This window comes from Pelobates fuscus, chromosome 11, assembly GCF_036172605.1.
Source record: "Pelobates fuscus isolate aPelFus1 chromosome 11, aPelFus1.pri, whole genome shotgun sequence".
Taxonomy (NCBI): domain Eukaryota; kingdom Metazoa; phylum Chordata; class Amphibia; order Anura; family Pelobatidae; genus Pelobates; species Pelobates fuscus.
The window spans coordinates 142871316-142891747 of record NC_086327.1 but is presented as its reverse complement, the minus strand read 5'-3'; the positions used below and the strand labels follow the sequence as shown (position 1 = coordinate 142891747).

The following is a 20432-nucleotide window of genomic DNA, read 5'->3' as shown; positions in this document are numbered from 1 at the left end:
TGCCACATACAGTAAACACAAGGAGACATCCGTGCCAAATACAGTGAGCAGAATGAGGCATCGCTGCCCCATACAGTAAGCAGAATGAAGCATCGCTGCCACATACAGTAAGCAGAATGAAGCATCGCTGCCACATACAGTAAGCAGAATGAGGCATCGATGCCACATACAGTAAGCAGAATGAAACATCGCTGCCACATACAGTGAGCAGAATGAGGCATCGCTGCCACATACAGTGAGCAGAATGAGGCATCGCTGCCAAATACAGTAAGCAGCATGAGGCATCGCTGCCACATACAGTAAGCAGAATGAGGCAACGCTACCAAATACATTAAGCAGCATGAGGCATCACTGCCAGATACAGTAAGCAGCATGAGGCATCGCTGCCAAATACAGTAAGCAGCATGAGGCATCGCTGCCACATACAGTAAGCAGAATGAGGCAACGCTGCCAAATACAGTAAACACAAGGAGACATCCGTGCCAAATACAGTAAGCAGAATGAGGCATCGCTGCCACATATAGTAATCAGAATGAGGCATCGCTGCCACATACAGTGAGCAGAATGAGGCATCGCTGCCACATACAGTAAGCAGAATGAGGCATCGCTGCCACATACAGTAAGCAGAATGATGCATCACTGCCACATACAGTAAGCAGAATGAAGCATCGCTGCCACATACAGTAAGCAGAATGAAGCATCGCTGCCACATACAGTAAGCAGAATGAGGCATCGATGCCACATACAGTAAGCAGAATGAAACATCGCTGCCACATACAGTGAGCAGAATGAGGCATCGCTGCCACATACAGTGAGCAGAATGAGGCATCGCTGCCAAATACAGTAAGCAGCATGAGGCATCGCTGCCACATACAGTAAGCAGAATGAGGCAACGCTGCCAGATACAGTAAGCAGCATGAGGCATCGCTGCCACATACAGTAAGCAGAATGAGGCAACGCTGCCAAATACAGTAAACACAAGGAGACATCTGTGCCAAATACAGTAAGCAGAATGAGGCATCGCTGCCACATATAGTAATCAGAATGAGGCATCGCTGCCACATACAGTGAGCAGAATGAGGCATCGCTGCCAAATACAGTAATCAGCATGAGGCATCGCTGCCAGATACAGCAAGCAGAATGAGGCATCGCTGCCACATATAGTAATCAGAATGAGGCATCGCTGCCACATACAGTGAGCAGAATGAGGCATCGCTGCCAAATACAGTAAGCAGAATGAAGCATCGCTGCCCCATACAGTAATAAGAATGAGGCATCGCTGCCACATACAGTAAGCAGAATGAAGCATCGCTGCCACATACAGTAATCAGCATGAGGCATCGCTGCCAGATACAGCAAGCAGAATGAGGCATCGCTGCCACATACAGTGAGCAGAATGAGGCATCGCTGCCAAATACAGTAAGCAGAATGAAGCATCGCTGCCCCATACAGTAATAAGAATGAGGCATCGCTGCCACATACAGTAAGCAGAATGAGGCATCGATGCCACATACAGTAAGCAGCATGAGGCATCGCTGCCAAATACAGTAATCAGCATGAGGCATCGCTGCCAGATACAGCAAGCAGAATGAGGCATCGCTGCCACATATAGTAATCAGAATGAGGCATCGCTGCCACATACAGTGAGCAGAATGAGGCATCGCTTTCACATACAGTAAACCCAAGGAGACATCCGTGCTAAATACAGTAATAAGAATGAGGCATCGCTGCCACATACAGTGAGCAGAATGAGGCATCGCTGCCACATACAGTAAGCAGAATGAGGCATCGCTGACACATACAGTAATAAGAAGGAGGCATCGCTGCCACATACATTAAACACAAGGAGACATCCGTGCCAAATACAGTAAGCAGAATGAGGCATCGCTGACACATACAGTAATAAGAAGGAGGCATCGCTGCCACATACATTAAACACAAGGAGACATCCGTGCCAAATACAGTAAGCAGAATGAGGCATCGCTGCCACATACAGTAATCAGAATGAGGCATCGCTGCCCCATACAGTAAGCAGAATGAGGCATCGCTGCCACATACAGTAAGCAGAATGAGGCATCGCTGCCAAATACAGTAAGCAGAATGAGGCATCGCTGCCAAATACAGTAATCAGAATGAGGCATCGCTGCCAAATACAGTAAGCAGAATGAGGCATCGCTGCCACATACAGTAAGCAGAATGAGGCATCGCTGCCACATACAGTAAGCAGAATGAGGCATCGCTGCCAAATACAGTAAGCAGAATGAGGCATCGCTGCCACATATAGTAATCAGAATGAGGCATCGCTGCCACATACAGTAAACCCAAGGAGACATCCGTGCCAAATACAGTAAGCAGAATGAGGCATCGCTGCCACATATAGTAAGCAGAATGAGGCATCGCTGCCACATATAGTAAGCAGAATGAGGCATCGCTGCCACATACAGTGAACAGAATGAGGCATCGCTGCCAAATACAGTAAGCAGAATGAAGCATCGCTGCCCCATACAGTAATAAGAATGAGGCATCGCTGCCACATACAGTAAGCAGAATGAGGCATCGATGCCACATACAGTAAGCAGCATGAGGTATCGCTGCCAAATACAGTAATCAGCATGAGGCATCGCTGCCAGATACAGCAAGCAGAATGAGGCATCGCTGCTAGATATAGTAATCAGAATGAGGCATCGCTGCCACATACAGTGAGCAGAATGAGGCATCGCTGCCACATATAGTAAGCAGAATGAGGCGTCGCTGCCAAATACAGTAAGCAGCATGATGCATCACTGCCACATACAGTGAGCAGAATGAGGCATCGCTGCCAAATACAGTAAGCAGAATGAGGCATCGCTGCCACATACAGTAAGCAGAATGAGGCATCGCTGGCAAATACAGTAAGCAGAATGAGGCATCGCTGCCAGATACAGCAAGCAGAATGAGGCATCGCTGCCACATATAGTAATCAGAATGAGGCATCGCTGCCACATACAGTGAGCAGAATGAGGCATCGCTGCCAAATACAGTAATCAGCATGAGGCATCGCTGCCACATACAGTAATAAGAAGGAGGCATCGCTTTCACATACAGTAAACCCAAGGAGACATCCGTGCCAAATACAGTAATCAGAATGAGGCATCGCTGCCACATATAGCATTCAGAATGAGGCATCGCTGCCACATGAGCTTCTAGTGAGGCAGCTGTTGTTTATTATAGTGAGGTAAAACAAATACTTGCGTGGGCCACACTAGGCCAGGACTAACTTGTTTGGAATTTAGGCAGTTTGTGTTGATGACCTTTGAACTGAAAGTAGATGGTTCTGTACTGAACCATACAGTCTCATCAGCCTGCAGTTCGTCAGAGCAATCACGGTTGGGTAGGGAAGGGATGAGTCCAGGGCCGGATTAACATAGGGGCTGATGGAGCTGCAGCTCCAGGCCCAGGCCCATGGAATAGGCCCATTGATTTAAACACACTACTCGTAGGGTTTCCAGGTATTTCTCATGTATTTCTAATGGTTGCCAGGTATTTCTCAGAAGTATTTCTTAGGTATTTGAGGCTGCCTAGCTGGTGCAGGTATTGCAGTAAAACCGGCAATACAAATGTCTATCTCAGTATAAACAGAGATTATTCTGCAAAACCAGCGCCAGCCAGTAGGGGTCGCTGTTTGTGTGGAGAGAGGCAGGGATAGGAAGTTACAGCATCTTCCTTTCTGCCTCTCTCTACTCACTAATCCGCAGGGAGCAGCTCTGCACAGAGAGTCCAGACAGCAGCTCCGAGCCTGTGAGACTTGGGGACACTTAGACTTGGGGACACTGGGAGACATAGGGACACTGGGGAACATGGGGACCCTGAGACACTAGGGACACAGTGGCCCCATGTCTCCCAGTGGCCCCTAGTATCTCAGAGTCCCCATGTCTCCCAGCCAATGTCCCTAGTGTCTCTCAGTGTCCCTATTGTCTCTCTGTGTCCCTAGTGTCTGTGTCCCATAGTCTCTCAGTGTCCCCTAGTCTCAGGCACTCACTGTGATAGATTTAAGCAGGTTTTTATCAAGGTCTTTATCAAGCAGGTCTTTATCAAGTCTATAACAGTAAGTCTATATATAACACAGTGCCCCTCGTGTCCCAAAGTCACCCAGTGTCCCCAGGGCCGGCCTTAGGCATTTTGACGCCCTGTGCGAAAAATCTTCACAGCGCCCCCCCCTACCCCCCGTCATCCATGTATGCTGTAATGTTTGTGTTGTCTGTGTATGTGATAGTAGGTGTGATGACTGTGATATGTATGCTATGTGTGATACACACACACACACACAGAGTCAGACGGCCATACACACACACAGGAAGACATCCACACACACACACAGGCAGACAGTCATACACACACAAAGGCAGACAGTCAGTCATACACACAGACACAGACAGTAATACACACAGACACACACAGAGGCAGACAGTAATACACACAGATACACAGTGGCAGACAGTCATATACACACACACACACACAGGCAGACAGTCACACACACACACACACACACACACAGGCAGACAGTCACACACACACACACACACACAGGCAGACAGTCACACACACACACACAGGCAGACAGTCACACACACACACAGGCAGACAGTCTCACACACACAGGCAGACAGTCAGTCATACACACAGACAGACAGTAATACACACAGACACACACAGAGGCAGACAGTAATACAGACAGACACACACAGAGGCAGACAGTCATACACACAGACACACACAGAGGCAGACAGTCATACACACACAGGCAGACAGTCATACACAGACACACACAGGCAGACAGTCATACACACAGACACACACAGGCAGACAGTCATACACACACAGACAGTAGTAAACACAGGCAGAGAGTCACACTCACCTGACAATCCCACAGTTACCTGTGGAGTTCATTGTGGAGGCAGTGCAGCTCCTGGTGACTGTTTGGTGGGGAAGCAGGGACTCCTTCCTGCTTCCCCTGCAGCAGTTTTCCGGCGCTTTTAGCTCCGCCCCCGCTGCACGGTAAGCTCCGCCCCCGCTGCAAATTGTAAAAAAAAATATATATTTTTTTTTTTTTTTAAATCCACGGCGCCCCCTGCTCCATGGCGCCCTGTGCGGCCGCACAGCTCGCACACCCCTAAGGCCGGCCCTGAGTGTCCCTATGTCTCCCAATTTCCCCAAGAGTCTGTGTCCCCAGGTCTTCTAGTGTTCCCTAGTATCTTAGTGTCCCCATATGTCCCAGTGTCCCAATGTCTCTCAATGTCCCCTAGTGTCCTAGTGACATGGGGACACTGGGAGACATGGGGACACAGACACTAAGGGACTGGTAGACATGGGGACACAGACATGCCCCCTTTTTGGGTATGTTCGCCCCTTTCGGCAGTTCTGATTATGTGAGCCCACTGGGCTCTTAATCTGGCCCTGGATGAGTCCCTTTGAAAGGTCCATAAGCCCTTCCCACAACTTCAGGCCAAGCCTTCCAATATAGCACAAATAGAGAAATGATTTAATCCGTAGAAATGCTGTGGGGTTTGGTGTTTTACCGCTGCCTTGCTTACTGGGGAGACAGGGATATTTCAAATAAATGTTGTATCATACTCTTTGTTTTGAGCCATTAATAAACCACTTCATTGACAATCTTTTTGCATATTTTTGGGTGGTATGACAAATCTAGCTCACCTTAGCTACAGGACTAGTTTCAGCAGTTTGTGTAATCCCTGCCCTTTCTGTCCTGCACAGATATTCCTGTCTGTGTTTACTGACACCTGAATTTGGCTCTTCCTTATCAACCATTCCTGGTGGTGACCCGTAGCTTTTAGTAGCAGGGTTGATGGGAGTGTATCACAAGCACTAACTTCACATAGAGATCGACTTCGGCAAATGGCAAATCATTCGTATGCTGAAAACTGATTGAGAATTGCTGATGGGGAGGACTGGGGGGGGTAATGGCAGCTTCCTTTCACTCGAGAACGCTTTCCTATTTATTTTCTCTGCACAACCAGACTAAGTTTCTTCTTCAGTTAGAGAGCGCTTCTTGTGGATTTATGGGGAAACTATTGCTGTACTGACTTTTGGAAGTTATAAACCCATATGTTCCTATTTGTATCATCTCTAATCATGCAAGATAATCAGCTGATATTTACTGTAGTGATAATGAAACCAATGTAATTCAATCTTGGAAAAAATTAAAATGTATTCAGAAAGGCTTTAGACTCACACGTGAACTTTTCTCACGGGCCTCTGCTGCTTCTCTCATTCATATTTCCTCCTCCTCCTTTTTTATCCGCTTTCCTCTGATCCACCCAAATTATATCTTTTCTTCCCTTTTCCTGTCTTTGATATTATTATTTTCACAGCCCCACCAAATATTCCAGATAAGCATGGTCTTTCGTATTGTTTATTGTGAAGTTACTTGTAACTTGTATTTTCTTTTATTGCACAGTGCTGCGGCATATGTTGGCGCTTTATAAATAATCTTCCAAAGTAAAAAGTCCAGAGCTAGCCTTGCAGGGGTTCCTGACGATTCAGTATTACACAGTTAAAACAAGTGTGCTCTCATTGTGTAAAATCTGCGTGAATTATTTTGGCTCAAAGCTGCATGGTGTCATGAATGAATTCAAACAAACAATATTTATTTTTTGTGAACTGTTTTCCTTCATTACAGGAGGCCGTCACTTTGATATTAACTGAACAATGGCCGTCTGTCTTTGGCATTTCTTGCTAATCAATAGGAAATGGACTGATTCTTGTCCACTTACCAATCAGAAGCCTGTACTAAAAATACAGGAAATAAATAGAAACGTTTATTCTTTATAATGGCAAAGCGTCATAGTCCTATTTCATCCTTGCCAACTGTCCTGATATTCAGAGACGTGACTTCTCGCTATACCAATATCCTTCTGTCTTACTGTTCGTGTCTGTAAACGGGATTTTGAACCCCATGTACCCCATGTAGATAATTATGTAAAGTAACACACCTTTTGTTTTGAATGCTTTTAACAAGTGCAAAACACAACAACCAATAATAAAAAGCACGTTTTCGAAGTCCCTGCATTCGTTGTGGCATAGCAGAGGAGATACGTTTTATACTTACATGACATCTACTGATTTAATAACATAAGTACTAAGTTCTTCTTTACATTTCTATAGCTCTGCTTAGTCTTTCCTTTAGGCAGTGAGGATTTCGGGTGTTGTAGTTTAGTTTTTGGCTTTTTGCTGTAGAAATTTAATAGCACCACTACGGTGCTACAAATCCCTGTAAAGTCGTGGCATTATGGAAATCAGAATTTTTAGAGTAATAAGGTTGGCAGAGTACTACAAGTTAGGAAAACCTACAACTTATAGAACAAAACAATTCTTAAATAAAATGAATTTTATTAAATGAAACAAAAGCTTTTTTTGTTGTTGTAAATTTGTATTTTTGCAGTGCTAGATGTATACAATGAATGGTCTTGTCCCAACAACAAGAACAGGCGTATGCGAGCACTCAGTTATACATATAGCTTGATAATAGGATAGATATGCAGAGATTAGTTATACACAATAGCGATAGAAGAGGGAATAATTAGTCATTAGTAACAGTAATAGAAAGACAAGATATTTCAAGATAGGCAAACAGGCATATCATCGCATTGCACATATTATAGTCACAAAGGACTTCGATCTATCTTTTGAACCACTAGACGAATTCGGATGAGAACAAAATTAAGCAGCCATCTCGGTTCACTGTCAGGCTCTGCCCCCCAAAACAAAACTTTTATATATTAAAAAAAAACCTCCTAGCACAACTATCTGTAACCTCAACTACTTGTTCCACATGCGTGGTTCCCTGGAGTGACCCTTAGTTTATGATAATCCCACTATTAACAAAGTAGCCATTTACGTTTATCTAAGAAAGGGAAACCATCAGAATGATATTCAGTGGAACATGCAAAGAGACAGACCAAAAAAGGAAACAAGAGGCTGTGGACATATTATTAACCAGATCAGCTTGTTACAACTTGGGCTTGAAAAGGTAACTCCGCTTCATTTGAAGTAAAACATGCAAAAGAATATTTACTTACCTGAAATACACAACCCTGCTGATGACACAGGGGGCCATATGATTGGACCGTTTTGCCAACTCAAAGCGCTAGCAATTTTATTGTGAGGGAGGGAAGGAGGAAAGCACCTTCAAGCTGAAACTGTGTGTCTCTTTGTCACCCCAGCCCCTTTGTGTGTCTCTTTGTCCCCCCAGCCCCTTTGTGTGTCTTTGTTCTCCCCAGACTCACTGTGTATCTTTGTCCCCCCAGCCCCTTTGTGTGTCTTTGTTCTCCCCAGACTCACTGTGTATCTTTGTCCCCAAAGCCCTCTGTGTATCTCTTTATACCTTCCTGCTCCTTTATGGTCTTCCCCCTCGTGCCATCTCACCTCTCTCATTGCAGCATGACCAAGCCTTGGACCGCAGTAGAGGAGCTTCGGTTTCCTCTACATGGACTGACAGGAAGCTGTGCGGTGCTCTCAGTGAGTACTTCCTGTCAGACCGGGTAGGAGACGCAGAAGATAATCTAAAAACCGCTACCTGGTATGACTGTCAGGATGGGAGCACTGTGCTGTGCTCTCCTTTCGGTCACCCAGAGAATGGGCCTCCCCCACAGACCGGTGCGCCCTAGGCGGCTGCCTAGTTAGCCTGGGAGTCACACTGGCACTGGAGTCACCATTTGGTCAGGTCTCCTATGGACAGCACATATTGGGGCCGTGTGGATATTTGAGTGTGTATGTATATATTGCTAGATCTACCATGGATTCCTGGACATTGGTCTATTCGTAAACCATTTTCCTGGCACTATAGGCTCCTGCAGTGCCTCCCTCCCTCGTGCCCCTCCTCCCACAGTGCTGAACTGGTTAAAACCCCTTCAGTCACTTACCTGAATCCAGCGCTGGGTTTAGGCTCTGCCCACGCTCCTATCCCGCCGACGTCAGCCGACGGGGGATACCTAATGCGCATTCTCGGCACTGGCAGCGCTCGCAACAGGATTTTCCCATAGGAAAGCATTAATCAATGCTTTCCTATGGGAAGAAATCTGACGCTGGAGGTCCTCATGCAGAGCGTGAGGACGTCCAGTGTCAGATAATGGACTAAAGGTCCTGTTTCGATACAGGAAGTCCCTCTAGTGGCTGTCTGGTAGACAGCCACTAGAGGAGGAGTTAACCATCAGAGGTAATTATTACCACTGTGGGGTTAAGGGACAAGGGACATTGCACCAAATGAGCTGAAGTGGTCTGGGTGCCTGCCGTGTCCCTTTAATCCTGGTAGTCAGTATATTCTGAAAGCACACACTACAGGAGAGAAATCAATTATTTAAAAGTGAATTAACTGTAACTGATTACTTGATCATATAGGACATGACTTTTCCTACACTGCTATGCAGCAAGTTAAAGTAATATATCTACAATAAAACATGTCTGGCAAGGCTTCTCTCATCTGACCTTAACAACTGATATTAAATTCTCTGTGAGTGTGATATGATCTAACGTGGTGCAATCCTTTCAGCAAAGAGTCCTCTTACTGGGTCACTGTAACACAATGCCATTCCCACCCTCACACTCCGTGGGTTCATTGCCAGTCCGAACATTTAGCAGGTCAAACAAATACCGAGTTCACTTTGCAGTCTGTGGCCTGACGCTGTGCCTACATTAATGTGTGTGGAAGGTTAATGCTCGCTCTCCTCCTCCCACTGTAAAACAAATCAGGGTCTGTGCTAGGATGGAGAATTAAAGTTCATGGACATGCAGTGACTGCATTTAGTACAGTAAACATGGTCTGTGCCTCATTCCCTGGAGAGAGTCTCAATGACCCAGACACCCGTAGGCAGAGAGGCCTCATGTGTTCCCCTCCAAGGTTCCCAGATCATTCTTTTTTTGTAAGCCACAGTAGCATTCTGTCGGGCTGGTCTTGGAATTTGTGCACTGCCGTTAAAATAAGTGAATTAAGATTTGAACTGTCATGATTACTTAATTGATTTTATATTGGGACCAAATTGTGTATTGTCAGGAATTCAAAGTGAGGTTGGAATTTTAGGCCTCTCCAAGTCAGTCTTTTTTCATTTTGGCCTTAAATTTTAATTCCTGGTAATTTTCACTTTTGTGAATAACCCTGTAAGACTTTTACCAATCATACATATATTAGGAGCATTTACTGCCTTACAGCCTCAGCAAGATAAAAAGTTATATTCAGGAAAACATGTTGGATTTTGCATCCTTGGGGGAAGCTATTGACAGTTACTTTTTCACTTCCTGCGGTATCCTGGAACATCCTGTAACAGTGATCATTGTAAAGGGAAAAGATTAAAGAGGCACCCAGACCACCTCGTCTGACTAAAAATGGTCTGGGTGCAGTGTCCCTTTGCCCCCTAGTCATGCAATGTAAAACATTGCAGTTTAAGAGAAATTGGAATGTTTACATTGCAGTGTCTAGACCAAGGTCAAGGAAACACCCACAGGAAAGCGTTGAGACAATGCTTTATTTTTGGGCATTAGGCCCCCCATCGGGCAGACTGGTCGCACTACACAAGAGCTCCGAGCAGGAACACGCAAATAAGCAACTTATTTTTGGCATATCATGGCAAAATTACTAAATTGGTGCAGCTGAGTAACGATGTATACACCGAGAATCGACTGGGTGGATTGCCGTGCTCGGAGAAGCATTCTAAAACCGACAACGAATTGCGGCCTACCAGCGGATGCGGATGCAAGCATGGGAGAGGGGGCCGACCTCCCCGTGAGATGTCCTGCAGGAAAACGCTGAAGCGCTTAGGACTCCTGTTTCCCCCCCACCCCTCCCGCCCCACTCCAGTGAGGGATATCCCGGCACAATTAATAAGCTAACAGGCTTTTCCTTGAGACGATGAGAGGAACCAGGGAACTTACCCGATCCTGATACAACGCACTGTCCCATAGCCAGAGCCAAGATGGCGACTGTGGTACTGACTAGGATGACACATGGCCTGCTGGAAAATTTCGAACAGCGGCTGGACGCACTCTTCAGCGACTTCTGGCAGAAGCTGTGGCGCAGAGGGGCACAGACTCAGGGGAAGCGGAAGAAGATCGAGGAGCGGCGGAAATCGCCTCCCGGCCGTCTGAACTACGAGACTGGTAGGCCTCGGAGCACTCGACCAGCCCCCAGACCACAAAAGCCAGAGGAGAAGAGGGCCAGCCTAAAAGCCACATCCTGTCCCGAGTCGCCCAACGCTTGCTACCGCTTTTCAGGGCAGAGAGCCCAAAGGAGGTCAACCCGGGTGCATGACCCACATCCTCGGCAGGAGCAACCACAAGCTCAAGCGGCGAAAGCGCTTTACCGAGACTGTGCTCACGGTGACATGGGAAACCGGAGAAGTATGATCCGCACAGAGGCTCTGGAGACGGCCTGGGGCTGACAGTGCGGCCTAACTTGGACTGCCCGGGAACTGTCTCCATACTTGACTTAGACGGTCAGCACAGGTATTAGGTGAAAGACGGCCAGAGGAGTGAGAGAGGCAAGCCAAAGACACGACACAATGTAGCTGCATGCCACCTTCTCTCACAGAGATGCATCACCCTGGCTCTCAGCAATCATTGACTCTAAATATATTGTTAAAGCCTGTTTTATTTTACTTATATTTACCACACTCATTTCAGACAGACAAGCATAGCAAGGTGTAATCATAAAGCTAAACTTCTTACCATGCTCACAACTTTGGCAGTAACTCACACAGTTTATAGAGTACCGCTCGTGTCATTACACTGAGCTACACATGTCCAGCAGAGCATTCTACCCACATAAATGACTAGCCACATAATTAGTTGAACCACTATAAACAGCTCAGGCTAAAGCCACGCCAAACCTGTTCACTAGATCAGAGTAGTCTAGCCTGATTCCCTCTGATGTCGAACAATAAAATTATACAGTGCTCTTGAAGCCATAGACGGATTGTTTGTGCATGATTAGTATGCCTATGTTCCTGTTATGCCTGTTTACACAAAGCTAGTAGATACCGTGGACTCACCTGTAACATACTAACCGGACATTCTTCTCCACACAAATGCATGTCTTTCCACTGCTATACAGGGGATAATTTACTAAACTCAAGCGAGTTAACCAAGCTTGGTATAGCCACTAACACTCACCGCAGGAGGTCTCCTGGCCCAGCACCTAGTGGTATAGCGACTATACTGTTTGATATGTCCGCTCAGACAGTCTTACGTATTAGCTAGCCCTGTGTACACATCCTAACTCCAGTTAACATCCACACTGGTATTATATAGCATGCCTACTAATGTTTTAATCCTGTGCACCTATTCATGTCTTACCTACCAAACGCAACAGTTTAGCGTGTTTAACCCCTTAAGGACCAAACTTCTGGAATAAAAGGGAATCATGACATGTCACACACGTCATGTGTCCTTAAGGGGTTAAATTCTGGCTATTTACAAAAAATGAGGCATTACTATCTAGGAAATGTTAATCACTGCTGTGATAGCCCTATCTTGTATTCAACTCGTACATTTCCCTTTCTTTATTCTGTAACCCAACTCACATGCCTTAATAAAAGAAAGATTGACAAAAAAAATGAGGCCCCCCATCGGCTGACGTCAGAGGATGCGCAGCATGACCCAGTGCCTATCGACATCAGCAATGGATTAAGTGAATAAAGGGTTATTTATCCCTTTACATTGCTGGGTGGTAGCCGCGGGGGCAGAGAAATATCATCTTTATATCCCTAACACGAAAATGTTCCTTTAGCTTCACTGGCGTATTTAGTAAAGTGAGAATTGTCAGGGATTCAAAGTGAATTTCAAGTTTAAGGCTAAAAAAGCCAAAGTGGAAAATGTCTCCTAGTCTCCAGTTTGACTAGTTTGGCCTTCTCATTGAAATTCCCAATCATTTTGAATTTAGTAAATAAGCATGTTTGTCTCCCAGGGTTACTTCCCATATACCACCCCTGTAATAAGAACCCTGTGTAGTATGCTCAATAAACTCCAGAGTGCAGTGAAAACCGAATTGTATAATTAGGCAAAACTCAATGATAAAGATAAACTCTCCGACTCGGATATAGTCACAGCTATTTTAGCAATTCCTTTTGCAGTTTCTGCGATACATTGTATACATTTTTTTTAAGTTCCTTTTTATGCTTTACAGAAAACCTGTTTCTAAGTTAGAAGAATAGGTTAAAACATTGAGCAAGCTGTGTTTGGAAGTCCTCCCTCCCATCAAGGATATGAGACACTCCTCCAGAGTCCAAATAAAACTGGCTGGGGAAACACACTTTGCTCATCATATTTAACATCAGCTGCCAACTCCAATCAGAACCTTCTCGCCTCCATCTCTGGTCCCCACATGGCTCCTCCAGATTACAATGGCACATGGAATATGATAAGCAATGAAAATCTTGAGGGCTTCATGCAAAGTCTGGGTAAGACAAACAACTATGTGTATCTGAAATAAATGCAGTTAGACAGAATGGCAAACTCTGCTTGTGGATATGTAAGGCACTACCAAATCTGACATTAAATATATACATAACTAAACGTAGCATCATGGCATTGCTTGGAAGCCTTAGATGTTTTTTGGAGGCTGCTAGCTGATATTAACACACATTGCTTTCATTTTATGCTATTTAAATCCCCTAATGAATTCATCTTCAAAGCTGGTATATCAGAATATGAATCAATATATAGTGGGTCTGTCCCTGGCAGTAAGGTGGCGAATTGTCCCTTTAAATGTTGGGTGTATTTGACAATGCATCTATTTGGGCTCTTACAATAAATTCAAATGTTACTGTGACTGCACAGACTGATATTCCATCCTGTGGGTTTCATTCACTAAATGTTGAAATTGTAGAGACTTAAGAGCTGAATTGTAAACTTTTGCCAAAACAGGTGAAACATTTCCCAACATTAGTTTAATATTCCTTTTAGTTTCCATTTGCCACCATTAAATGTATTGTATTGTTACTTAGTACACATTTATAAATACCTGTCTTGTTGTTAGAAGTGTTTCTCTTCCCTTATGTATTGAAATTTTATTTATAAAACTTTTTACCAGGAAGGAAACTTGGTGATAGTAGTTAAAAACCCTGGCATTATGTCTGAGTTTGTCCTGTTTATATATTTTTATTTATTTGTGTGTGTGTAATATATAGTGGAGGGTATACAAAATTTACAGATCCATTTCAGCTTAATTTAGTTCCTTTTTTAAAAACCTTGTTTAAAATTCATAATTTTATTGAAGTTTCAAATTTAAAGGTCTTCGACAATATACGTTGATTTAATAATTTAAGGTGCAAGGATGTATAAATTTAAAACTGCTGTGAGTTTTTTTTTAAATCTCAACATCGCTATAGCAATACAGTGATGACCGCGTTTTCATAAGAACGCAGTTGAATTATGCTCCTGTTGTCGTGTCTGTATTTCTCTAGAGGTGTAGGGGCGTCATGCTCGTTTCCTATGGGAGAATCTTGCGTGAGACTATGGCTGTTGAAGAATTGAAGGACTCACTAGCTAATCGCTTCTGTCACTATGTCCATAGGAGTATAATTATGCAATGTAATTAAATCTTCCCCTCTGGTATCGTTTCCATTAGACACTTCTTTCAGATGTTGTAGGATGACCAAGTAACTTCTATTTTTCCTCTTACCCCAGGTATAGATTTTGTTGTACGGAAAATGGCAAAACTACTGAAGCCTCAAAAAGTGATAGAACAAAATGGTGACGTGTTTACAATCCGAACAATAAGCAGTTTACGGAATTACATGATTAGCTTCACAGTTGGGCAAGAATTTGAAGAGGACACGAAAGGCATGGATAATCGGAAGCTTAAGGTGTGGCACAGATGGCAAAAGGCCCTTGGTGGTTTTTGGTTTGGGCAATGTTTGTAGATTTCTTTATGTATTCTGGAGTTGCCTGTTGATGTACGCCCACTGTAATCCAGAGATGTTCAACCTCCATTCCCCCGGGACCAATGGTAAAAAATCGTCACTTGCTTAATAAATGACTAGACACTGTCTCTGTGTCCTGGGTCACTAATTACTGTGGACGGTTGCTGGGATTACACTAGAAAACTAAAAAAACAAAAAAACACTTTGGACCCATTTTAAAAAGTAAAGGGACTCTGTTTTCAAACCACAGATAGAATCCAGTATTCGGGCCATGTGCAAACTTTTATTGTTATTATTTGTTTTTCTTAATAAAAATAGCTCAAGCTAAATAAAAGCTGGAATATGTAGTAGAAATGAGAATTTCTTCAAATTGAACAAATAATGGCAGAGAATGTGGTTTGTAATGTCACTGAACTAGCTCTAGAGGCCAGTGTGACATTGTGAGTTAGTAAAAGGTCATTGTCTCAAGGGAAAGGGATAAAATGTTGCCTTTAAAGTCCTGAAGAAAACATCCCTCAAATATTTGGAACTAGATTAGTATGGGAAGTTTTTTATTTGACCGTCGGAATAGCCAAACTTTGTATATTCTCCTTGTTAGCTGTGCTTTCAGTTCGGCAATCTTTGCCTCAGATTTAAAGCTCACTTCAAATTCTCCCTTCAGAGAACTGATGTAAACATTTCCTGAAGCAGAGATTACTCGCTTCTTTCGATAGATTCCAACAATGGCCGCTGTGATCGGCTAAAAGGGGACCGCTGACATTCTCAGACAATCACATCCGCCAATTGCTGTTCAGGGTAATCCTTCCTCATTAGCCCAAGCAGCACAAAATGCAAGGATAACACCAGGAGGCTCCAGACACTAGAACCACTTCACTAAGATGAAGCCATTACTGTGCTTTCAGTGTCCCTTTAACTCTGTCAGTTTTATACAACCTTGTGGTAATATTTAGTGGATCTTTAAAGTGTATGTAAGTGCTTAATGTTTAAACCATCATCAGTCTTTTTAAGGAGTTAAAGATGTCTCTAATATCAAGATCTCTTTCCTCAGAGTCTTGTATCCTGGGATAATGGACGGCTTGTTTGCGTGCAAACTGGTGAAAAAAAGAACCGGGGATGGGTACACTGGCTCGACGGTGATGAGCTGCATTTGGTATGAATCAGGAATTTTATCCTTATCTTGCTAGCTTGTAATGTTGATGAGTCTGTGCATATTGATGAACTGTAACGTTCATTTTGCTTTGGAGCACAAACTGCATCTCCATTTAACGCCACATACTATGGCTTACATCAGGGGAGGGCTGGCAGCCTCAGGTCTGGGGGGCAAATCCAGTGAAGTGGCCCATTGCACCCCTGAATCAGCTCACCATCCATGGCCACCTTTTCCTGGTTTTATAACGGATATTGATATTATGCTAATTAGTAGCTCTTTGCCATACCCACTCCTTCGCGGCTCCGACTTTCAATGTTGTTAGAGCGCAGGCTGAGAATATCTGAGCCTGTGCTCTGACTCACTAACTGAGCACCGGAACCACAAGGGATATGATCTGACTGCACCTACTGCTGGTGCGCACCAATGGACCACCAGGGAATCGTTTAAATTAAATATGCTGGTGTCCAAAACTTGTGAGCTGTGTTGGCCGCCGGGCGCCTCTGTTGTTATTGCGCCCTACATGACCCCACAGCTTGCATACCTCAAAGGCTGGCCCTGCTGACACACTGGCACTCACTCTCAATAACATACACACACAAACCCTGACAAACACTCACTGACAGGCAGACACATACACACACACACCGACAGGCAGACACACACACATTCACTGACAGACACACTTGCTGACACACACACACACTGACAGACACCAGTGCCATCTTAACAACATTATGGGCCCCCGGGCAAAGCAGTGCACTGGGGCCCTGCCTACACAACTTACAGGAATAAAAATGTAAATTATAGATACAACAAAGATTATATTTAGAAGTACCTCCAACAAATGCAATGCATACATTCAATACATACACACAGACTGCTGAATGCAGTCACACACCGACTGCTGAATGCATACACACGACGACTGATGAATACACGCATACAGACTGACGAATAGACACACACACACAGACTGCTGAGTACACAGAGAGAGTGCTAAATACATACACAGTCCGCTGAATACATACATACACAGTCCGCTGAATACATACATACACAGACGGCTGGATACATACATACACAGACGGCTGGATACATACACAGACGGCTGGATACATACACAGACGGCTGGATACATACACAGACGGCTGGATACATACACAGACGGCTGGATACATACACAGACGGCTGGATACATACACAGACGGCTGGATACATACACAGACGGCTGGATACATACACACTGCAGTGAGGGGTGCAGTGTATGTGTTTGTGTGTACGGGTGCGGTGTGCTGTGTGTGTGTGGAGTGCTATGTGAGTGGGGTTCTGTGTTTGTGTGTGTGGAGTGCTATGTGAGTGGGGTTCTGTGTTTGTGTGTGTGTGGAGTGCTATGTGAGTGGGGTGCTGCGTGTGTGTGTGGAGTGCTATGTGAGTGGGGTGCTGCGTGTGTGTGTGTGGAGTGCTATATGTGTGTTGGGTGCTGTGTGTGTATTTGAGGGGTGCAGGTAGCAAATGTTTTTTTGTTTTTTAATACTACTATACGTTAAATAAAATCTATATGTCCCCCCCACCCTTCTTCTTACCTTTGGTGAAAGAGGCTGGGACACAGCCAGCCCTGGTGGTCCAGTTGTGAATTCTGTACAGCCTGCAGCTTGTCTGGCTGCAGGCTGTCTCCTGTCCTCCTGCGCGCAGAATGCTGTGTGGAGCATTGCAATGGTAATGCGCTGCAACGCTCCACACAGCCTGCTTGCGGGAGGAACGATCTGCCTTACAGGTCGGCCTCTCCTGCAGCCCTGAGTCCTAGGCAGCTACCTCTCTCCCCGATTGAATTGAGATCTCCCTCACCAGCACAAGGCCACCTCTCCGTTGGCCGGCAGGGGAGATCAAAGGATCTCCCCTGTCGGCTGGGCATGCTGGGCAGCGTGGTAGGGCCCCATGCGGAAAGACGGCCCTGACAGACACACACACACTTCCAGACACACACCCCCCACACACACACACTTACACACACACACACTTCCAGACACACACACAAATTTATTTTATTTCTTGTTGCTCCTACCTTTAGGAGTCTTCTGGGTCCTTTCCCCGGGGTCCAGTGACTTCCATGATATTCCTGCTCCTCTCTGCTCCCTCGCGCAGTTTAGTGATGCGGGGCCGGAATTACGTCATATTCCGGCTCCCGGCATCACCAGAGAGGGCGCGCGAGGGAGCAGGAAGATCATCAGCAGAGCTCCCTCGCCGCCGCATGCCTCCTTCCTCACCCGGCCGGTATATTGCTGCAGAGTAGGCACCTGCCATCTGGGACAAGCAGGTGCCTACTCTGCCTTGCTACTGGGGCACCGTAAGTGGCCACCTGCTGGGCTCCCTGTAACAGGCCATCAGCCTGCTCCGCGCGGCACCCACTCCTCCTGGCGCCCAGGACCGGCCCTGCAGTGGCCATTTTTCGAATTATTTAGGGCGGCCTGGGGGGCAATTGCCCAGCCCGCCCCTGGCTTACATCTCCCATGATGCTCTGGTGGAGGGTTATGCAAGCTATAGTCTGGAATGGCAGAATTTGCCTACCGGTTATAATGTAGCAGGGTCTTCGATGTAACCGCTGGCTGGCAACAGGTCTTCATGTGACATGACCTAGAGATCATACAATAAGATACTATTGATATGTCTGCCTCTCTGTGATCAAGGCAAAGAATTGGGCTGTGTGCATGAATGCTGAATATTCACATTGCGCACACACCATGCAAGTAACTGGCTCAGTGGGAGAAGTGATGCTAAATGACAAGTCACAGCTGAGGTGAGAGAGGCCACGACAAGCGGCTGTGGGACTTGTCCTATGACTGGTGAAATGTGTCACTAGGGGGAGTAAGTGCTCATAGAATGTTGAACCCAGCAGTACAATCTAAGCTGGGTGAGTTGGCGGTTTCTAGGCTAAATCATGCAGGTTGTTTTGTTTTTAGTTTTGTCTTACCATTAGATTGGTATTTAGAGATTAAGCTCCAGTGTGTTGCACTGGGGACGTAGTATAATATGATATATCTGACTGACCGCTCTTTCTTCTATGTCTATGGTAAGACAGTGAATGCATGCAGACCAGACTGGTCAAATAAAAATGGATCCTCTCGCCTCTTCCACTGGTGACCATTTTTGCAGGGGTGTATTTAGGTTTCTGCACCTCCACCACCAATATGCAGATCGCTTGATGAGTAAAGACTCACATTTATTACCATACTGGTAACTACCGGCTGGACACAGACCTCCGGCTCTCGTCACAGCCCCAGATCCTCTGCCGTCGTTGTCATAGCAGCTGGTATCCTGAAAACGTGTGTATGTGGCCTCCTGACTCTCAGATGCAGCACACATACAATGGTGCTAGTCCCTAACAAGCTGTTCTTAAAATTGGGAGGAGACAGAAATGTGATATTGTTTTATAGGAGAGCTCAAGTGATGTAGGACAGAGGAGGGGAGAACTTGTCTGTTATCTGCCACTGAGTACAGTTTTATTCTAAATACCCTGCATCTACTACTGCCTTTATGGCTTAGTGGTGTTGCGGATTTGAGGGTCTTTAGGGTTAGGATTTGGCAAAAGCTTTCTAAATGCCCTGTTGGTGCCCCTACCAAGTTCATCCTCTAGATCATTTTCTGCTTCCTTGTCAGTTACATGTTTAGAGCTATGCTACCAGGTTCAAAGCTCTGCAGATATGGGAGCACTTTTTGTAGTTTGTATCTGAGTTGGGATTATGTGCGATCCCAATCATAAAAAGATACCAGAGATTAGAAAATAATTGTACATTCCCTATAATGCTACATGGATTGACATGGAAATAAAATGTAAAACCTGGATCACAAGACAGGGCTGTGGGTGTAACTCTGGTTTTCTATCCACTAGGAGCTTACCTGTGAAGATCAAACCTGCAGGCAAGTGTACAAGAAGGTCGAAGAGACTTCCTGACCCAACTGTAACCGGATCATCCGTAAAAGAATGTTCTGTGATGAAAACCGTCTTCTATGCAATCAATTAATCATTATTTGTTGTATATTTATTTTTACAAAACTTGTCTTTTCAAATAGTATGACCTAGAATTCTACTTGTATTTGTTTTTTGTGCTGTAGTAGCCAGTTAACATTGCCTGGTGTCTTTCGGAAGATATTTGATCACAAACTGAATTTTCGATGGAAAATATCACTTGGGATAAAGCTGTAAAACTGAAATGACCTTGTATAACACCATCTGGTTCGAAGTTCAGTGTTTGGATGTCTTTAATTCTGGTTTTATTCCAGTGTTGAGGTGCACTGATGGGTCTTGGGGTTAGTGGGATGATACAGATCCTATCTTGAAAACAGGTGACCAATTCCACGTCAATAACCGCTTCTGA

General features: G+C 45.0%; 1 protein-coding gene across 1 annotated transcript in view; it reads left to right on the top strand.

The window, feature by feature from the left end:
- Positions 1-20144, top strand: part of NMNAT1 (nicotinamide nucleotide adenylyltransferase 1) — a 51504-nt gene extending 31360 nt beyond the window's left edge. Inside the window, exons 6-10 of the mRNA XM_063435688.1 lie at positions 10954-11388; positions 13206-13445; positions 14674-14852; positions 15958-16059; positions 19946-20144. Coding sequence (XP_063291758.1) covers positions 10954-11388; positions 13206-13445; positions 14674-14852; positions 15958-16059; positions 19946-20008 — 1019 coding nt within the window. The 3' untranslated portion in view covers positions 20009-20144. The remainder of the gene's footprint in view (positions 1-10953; positions 11389-13205; positions 13446-14673; positions 14853-15957; positions 16060-19945) is intronic.
- The last annotated feature ends 288 nt before the right edge of the window (positions 20145-20432 follow it).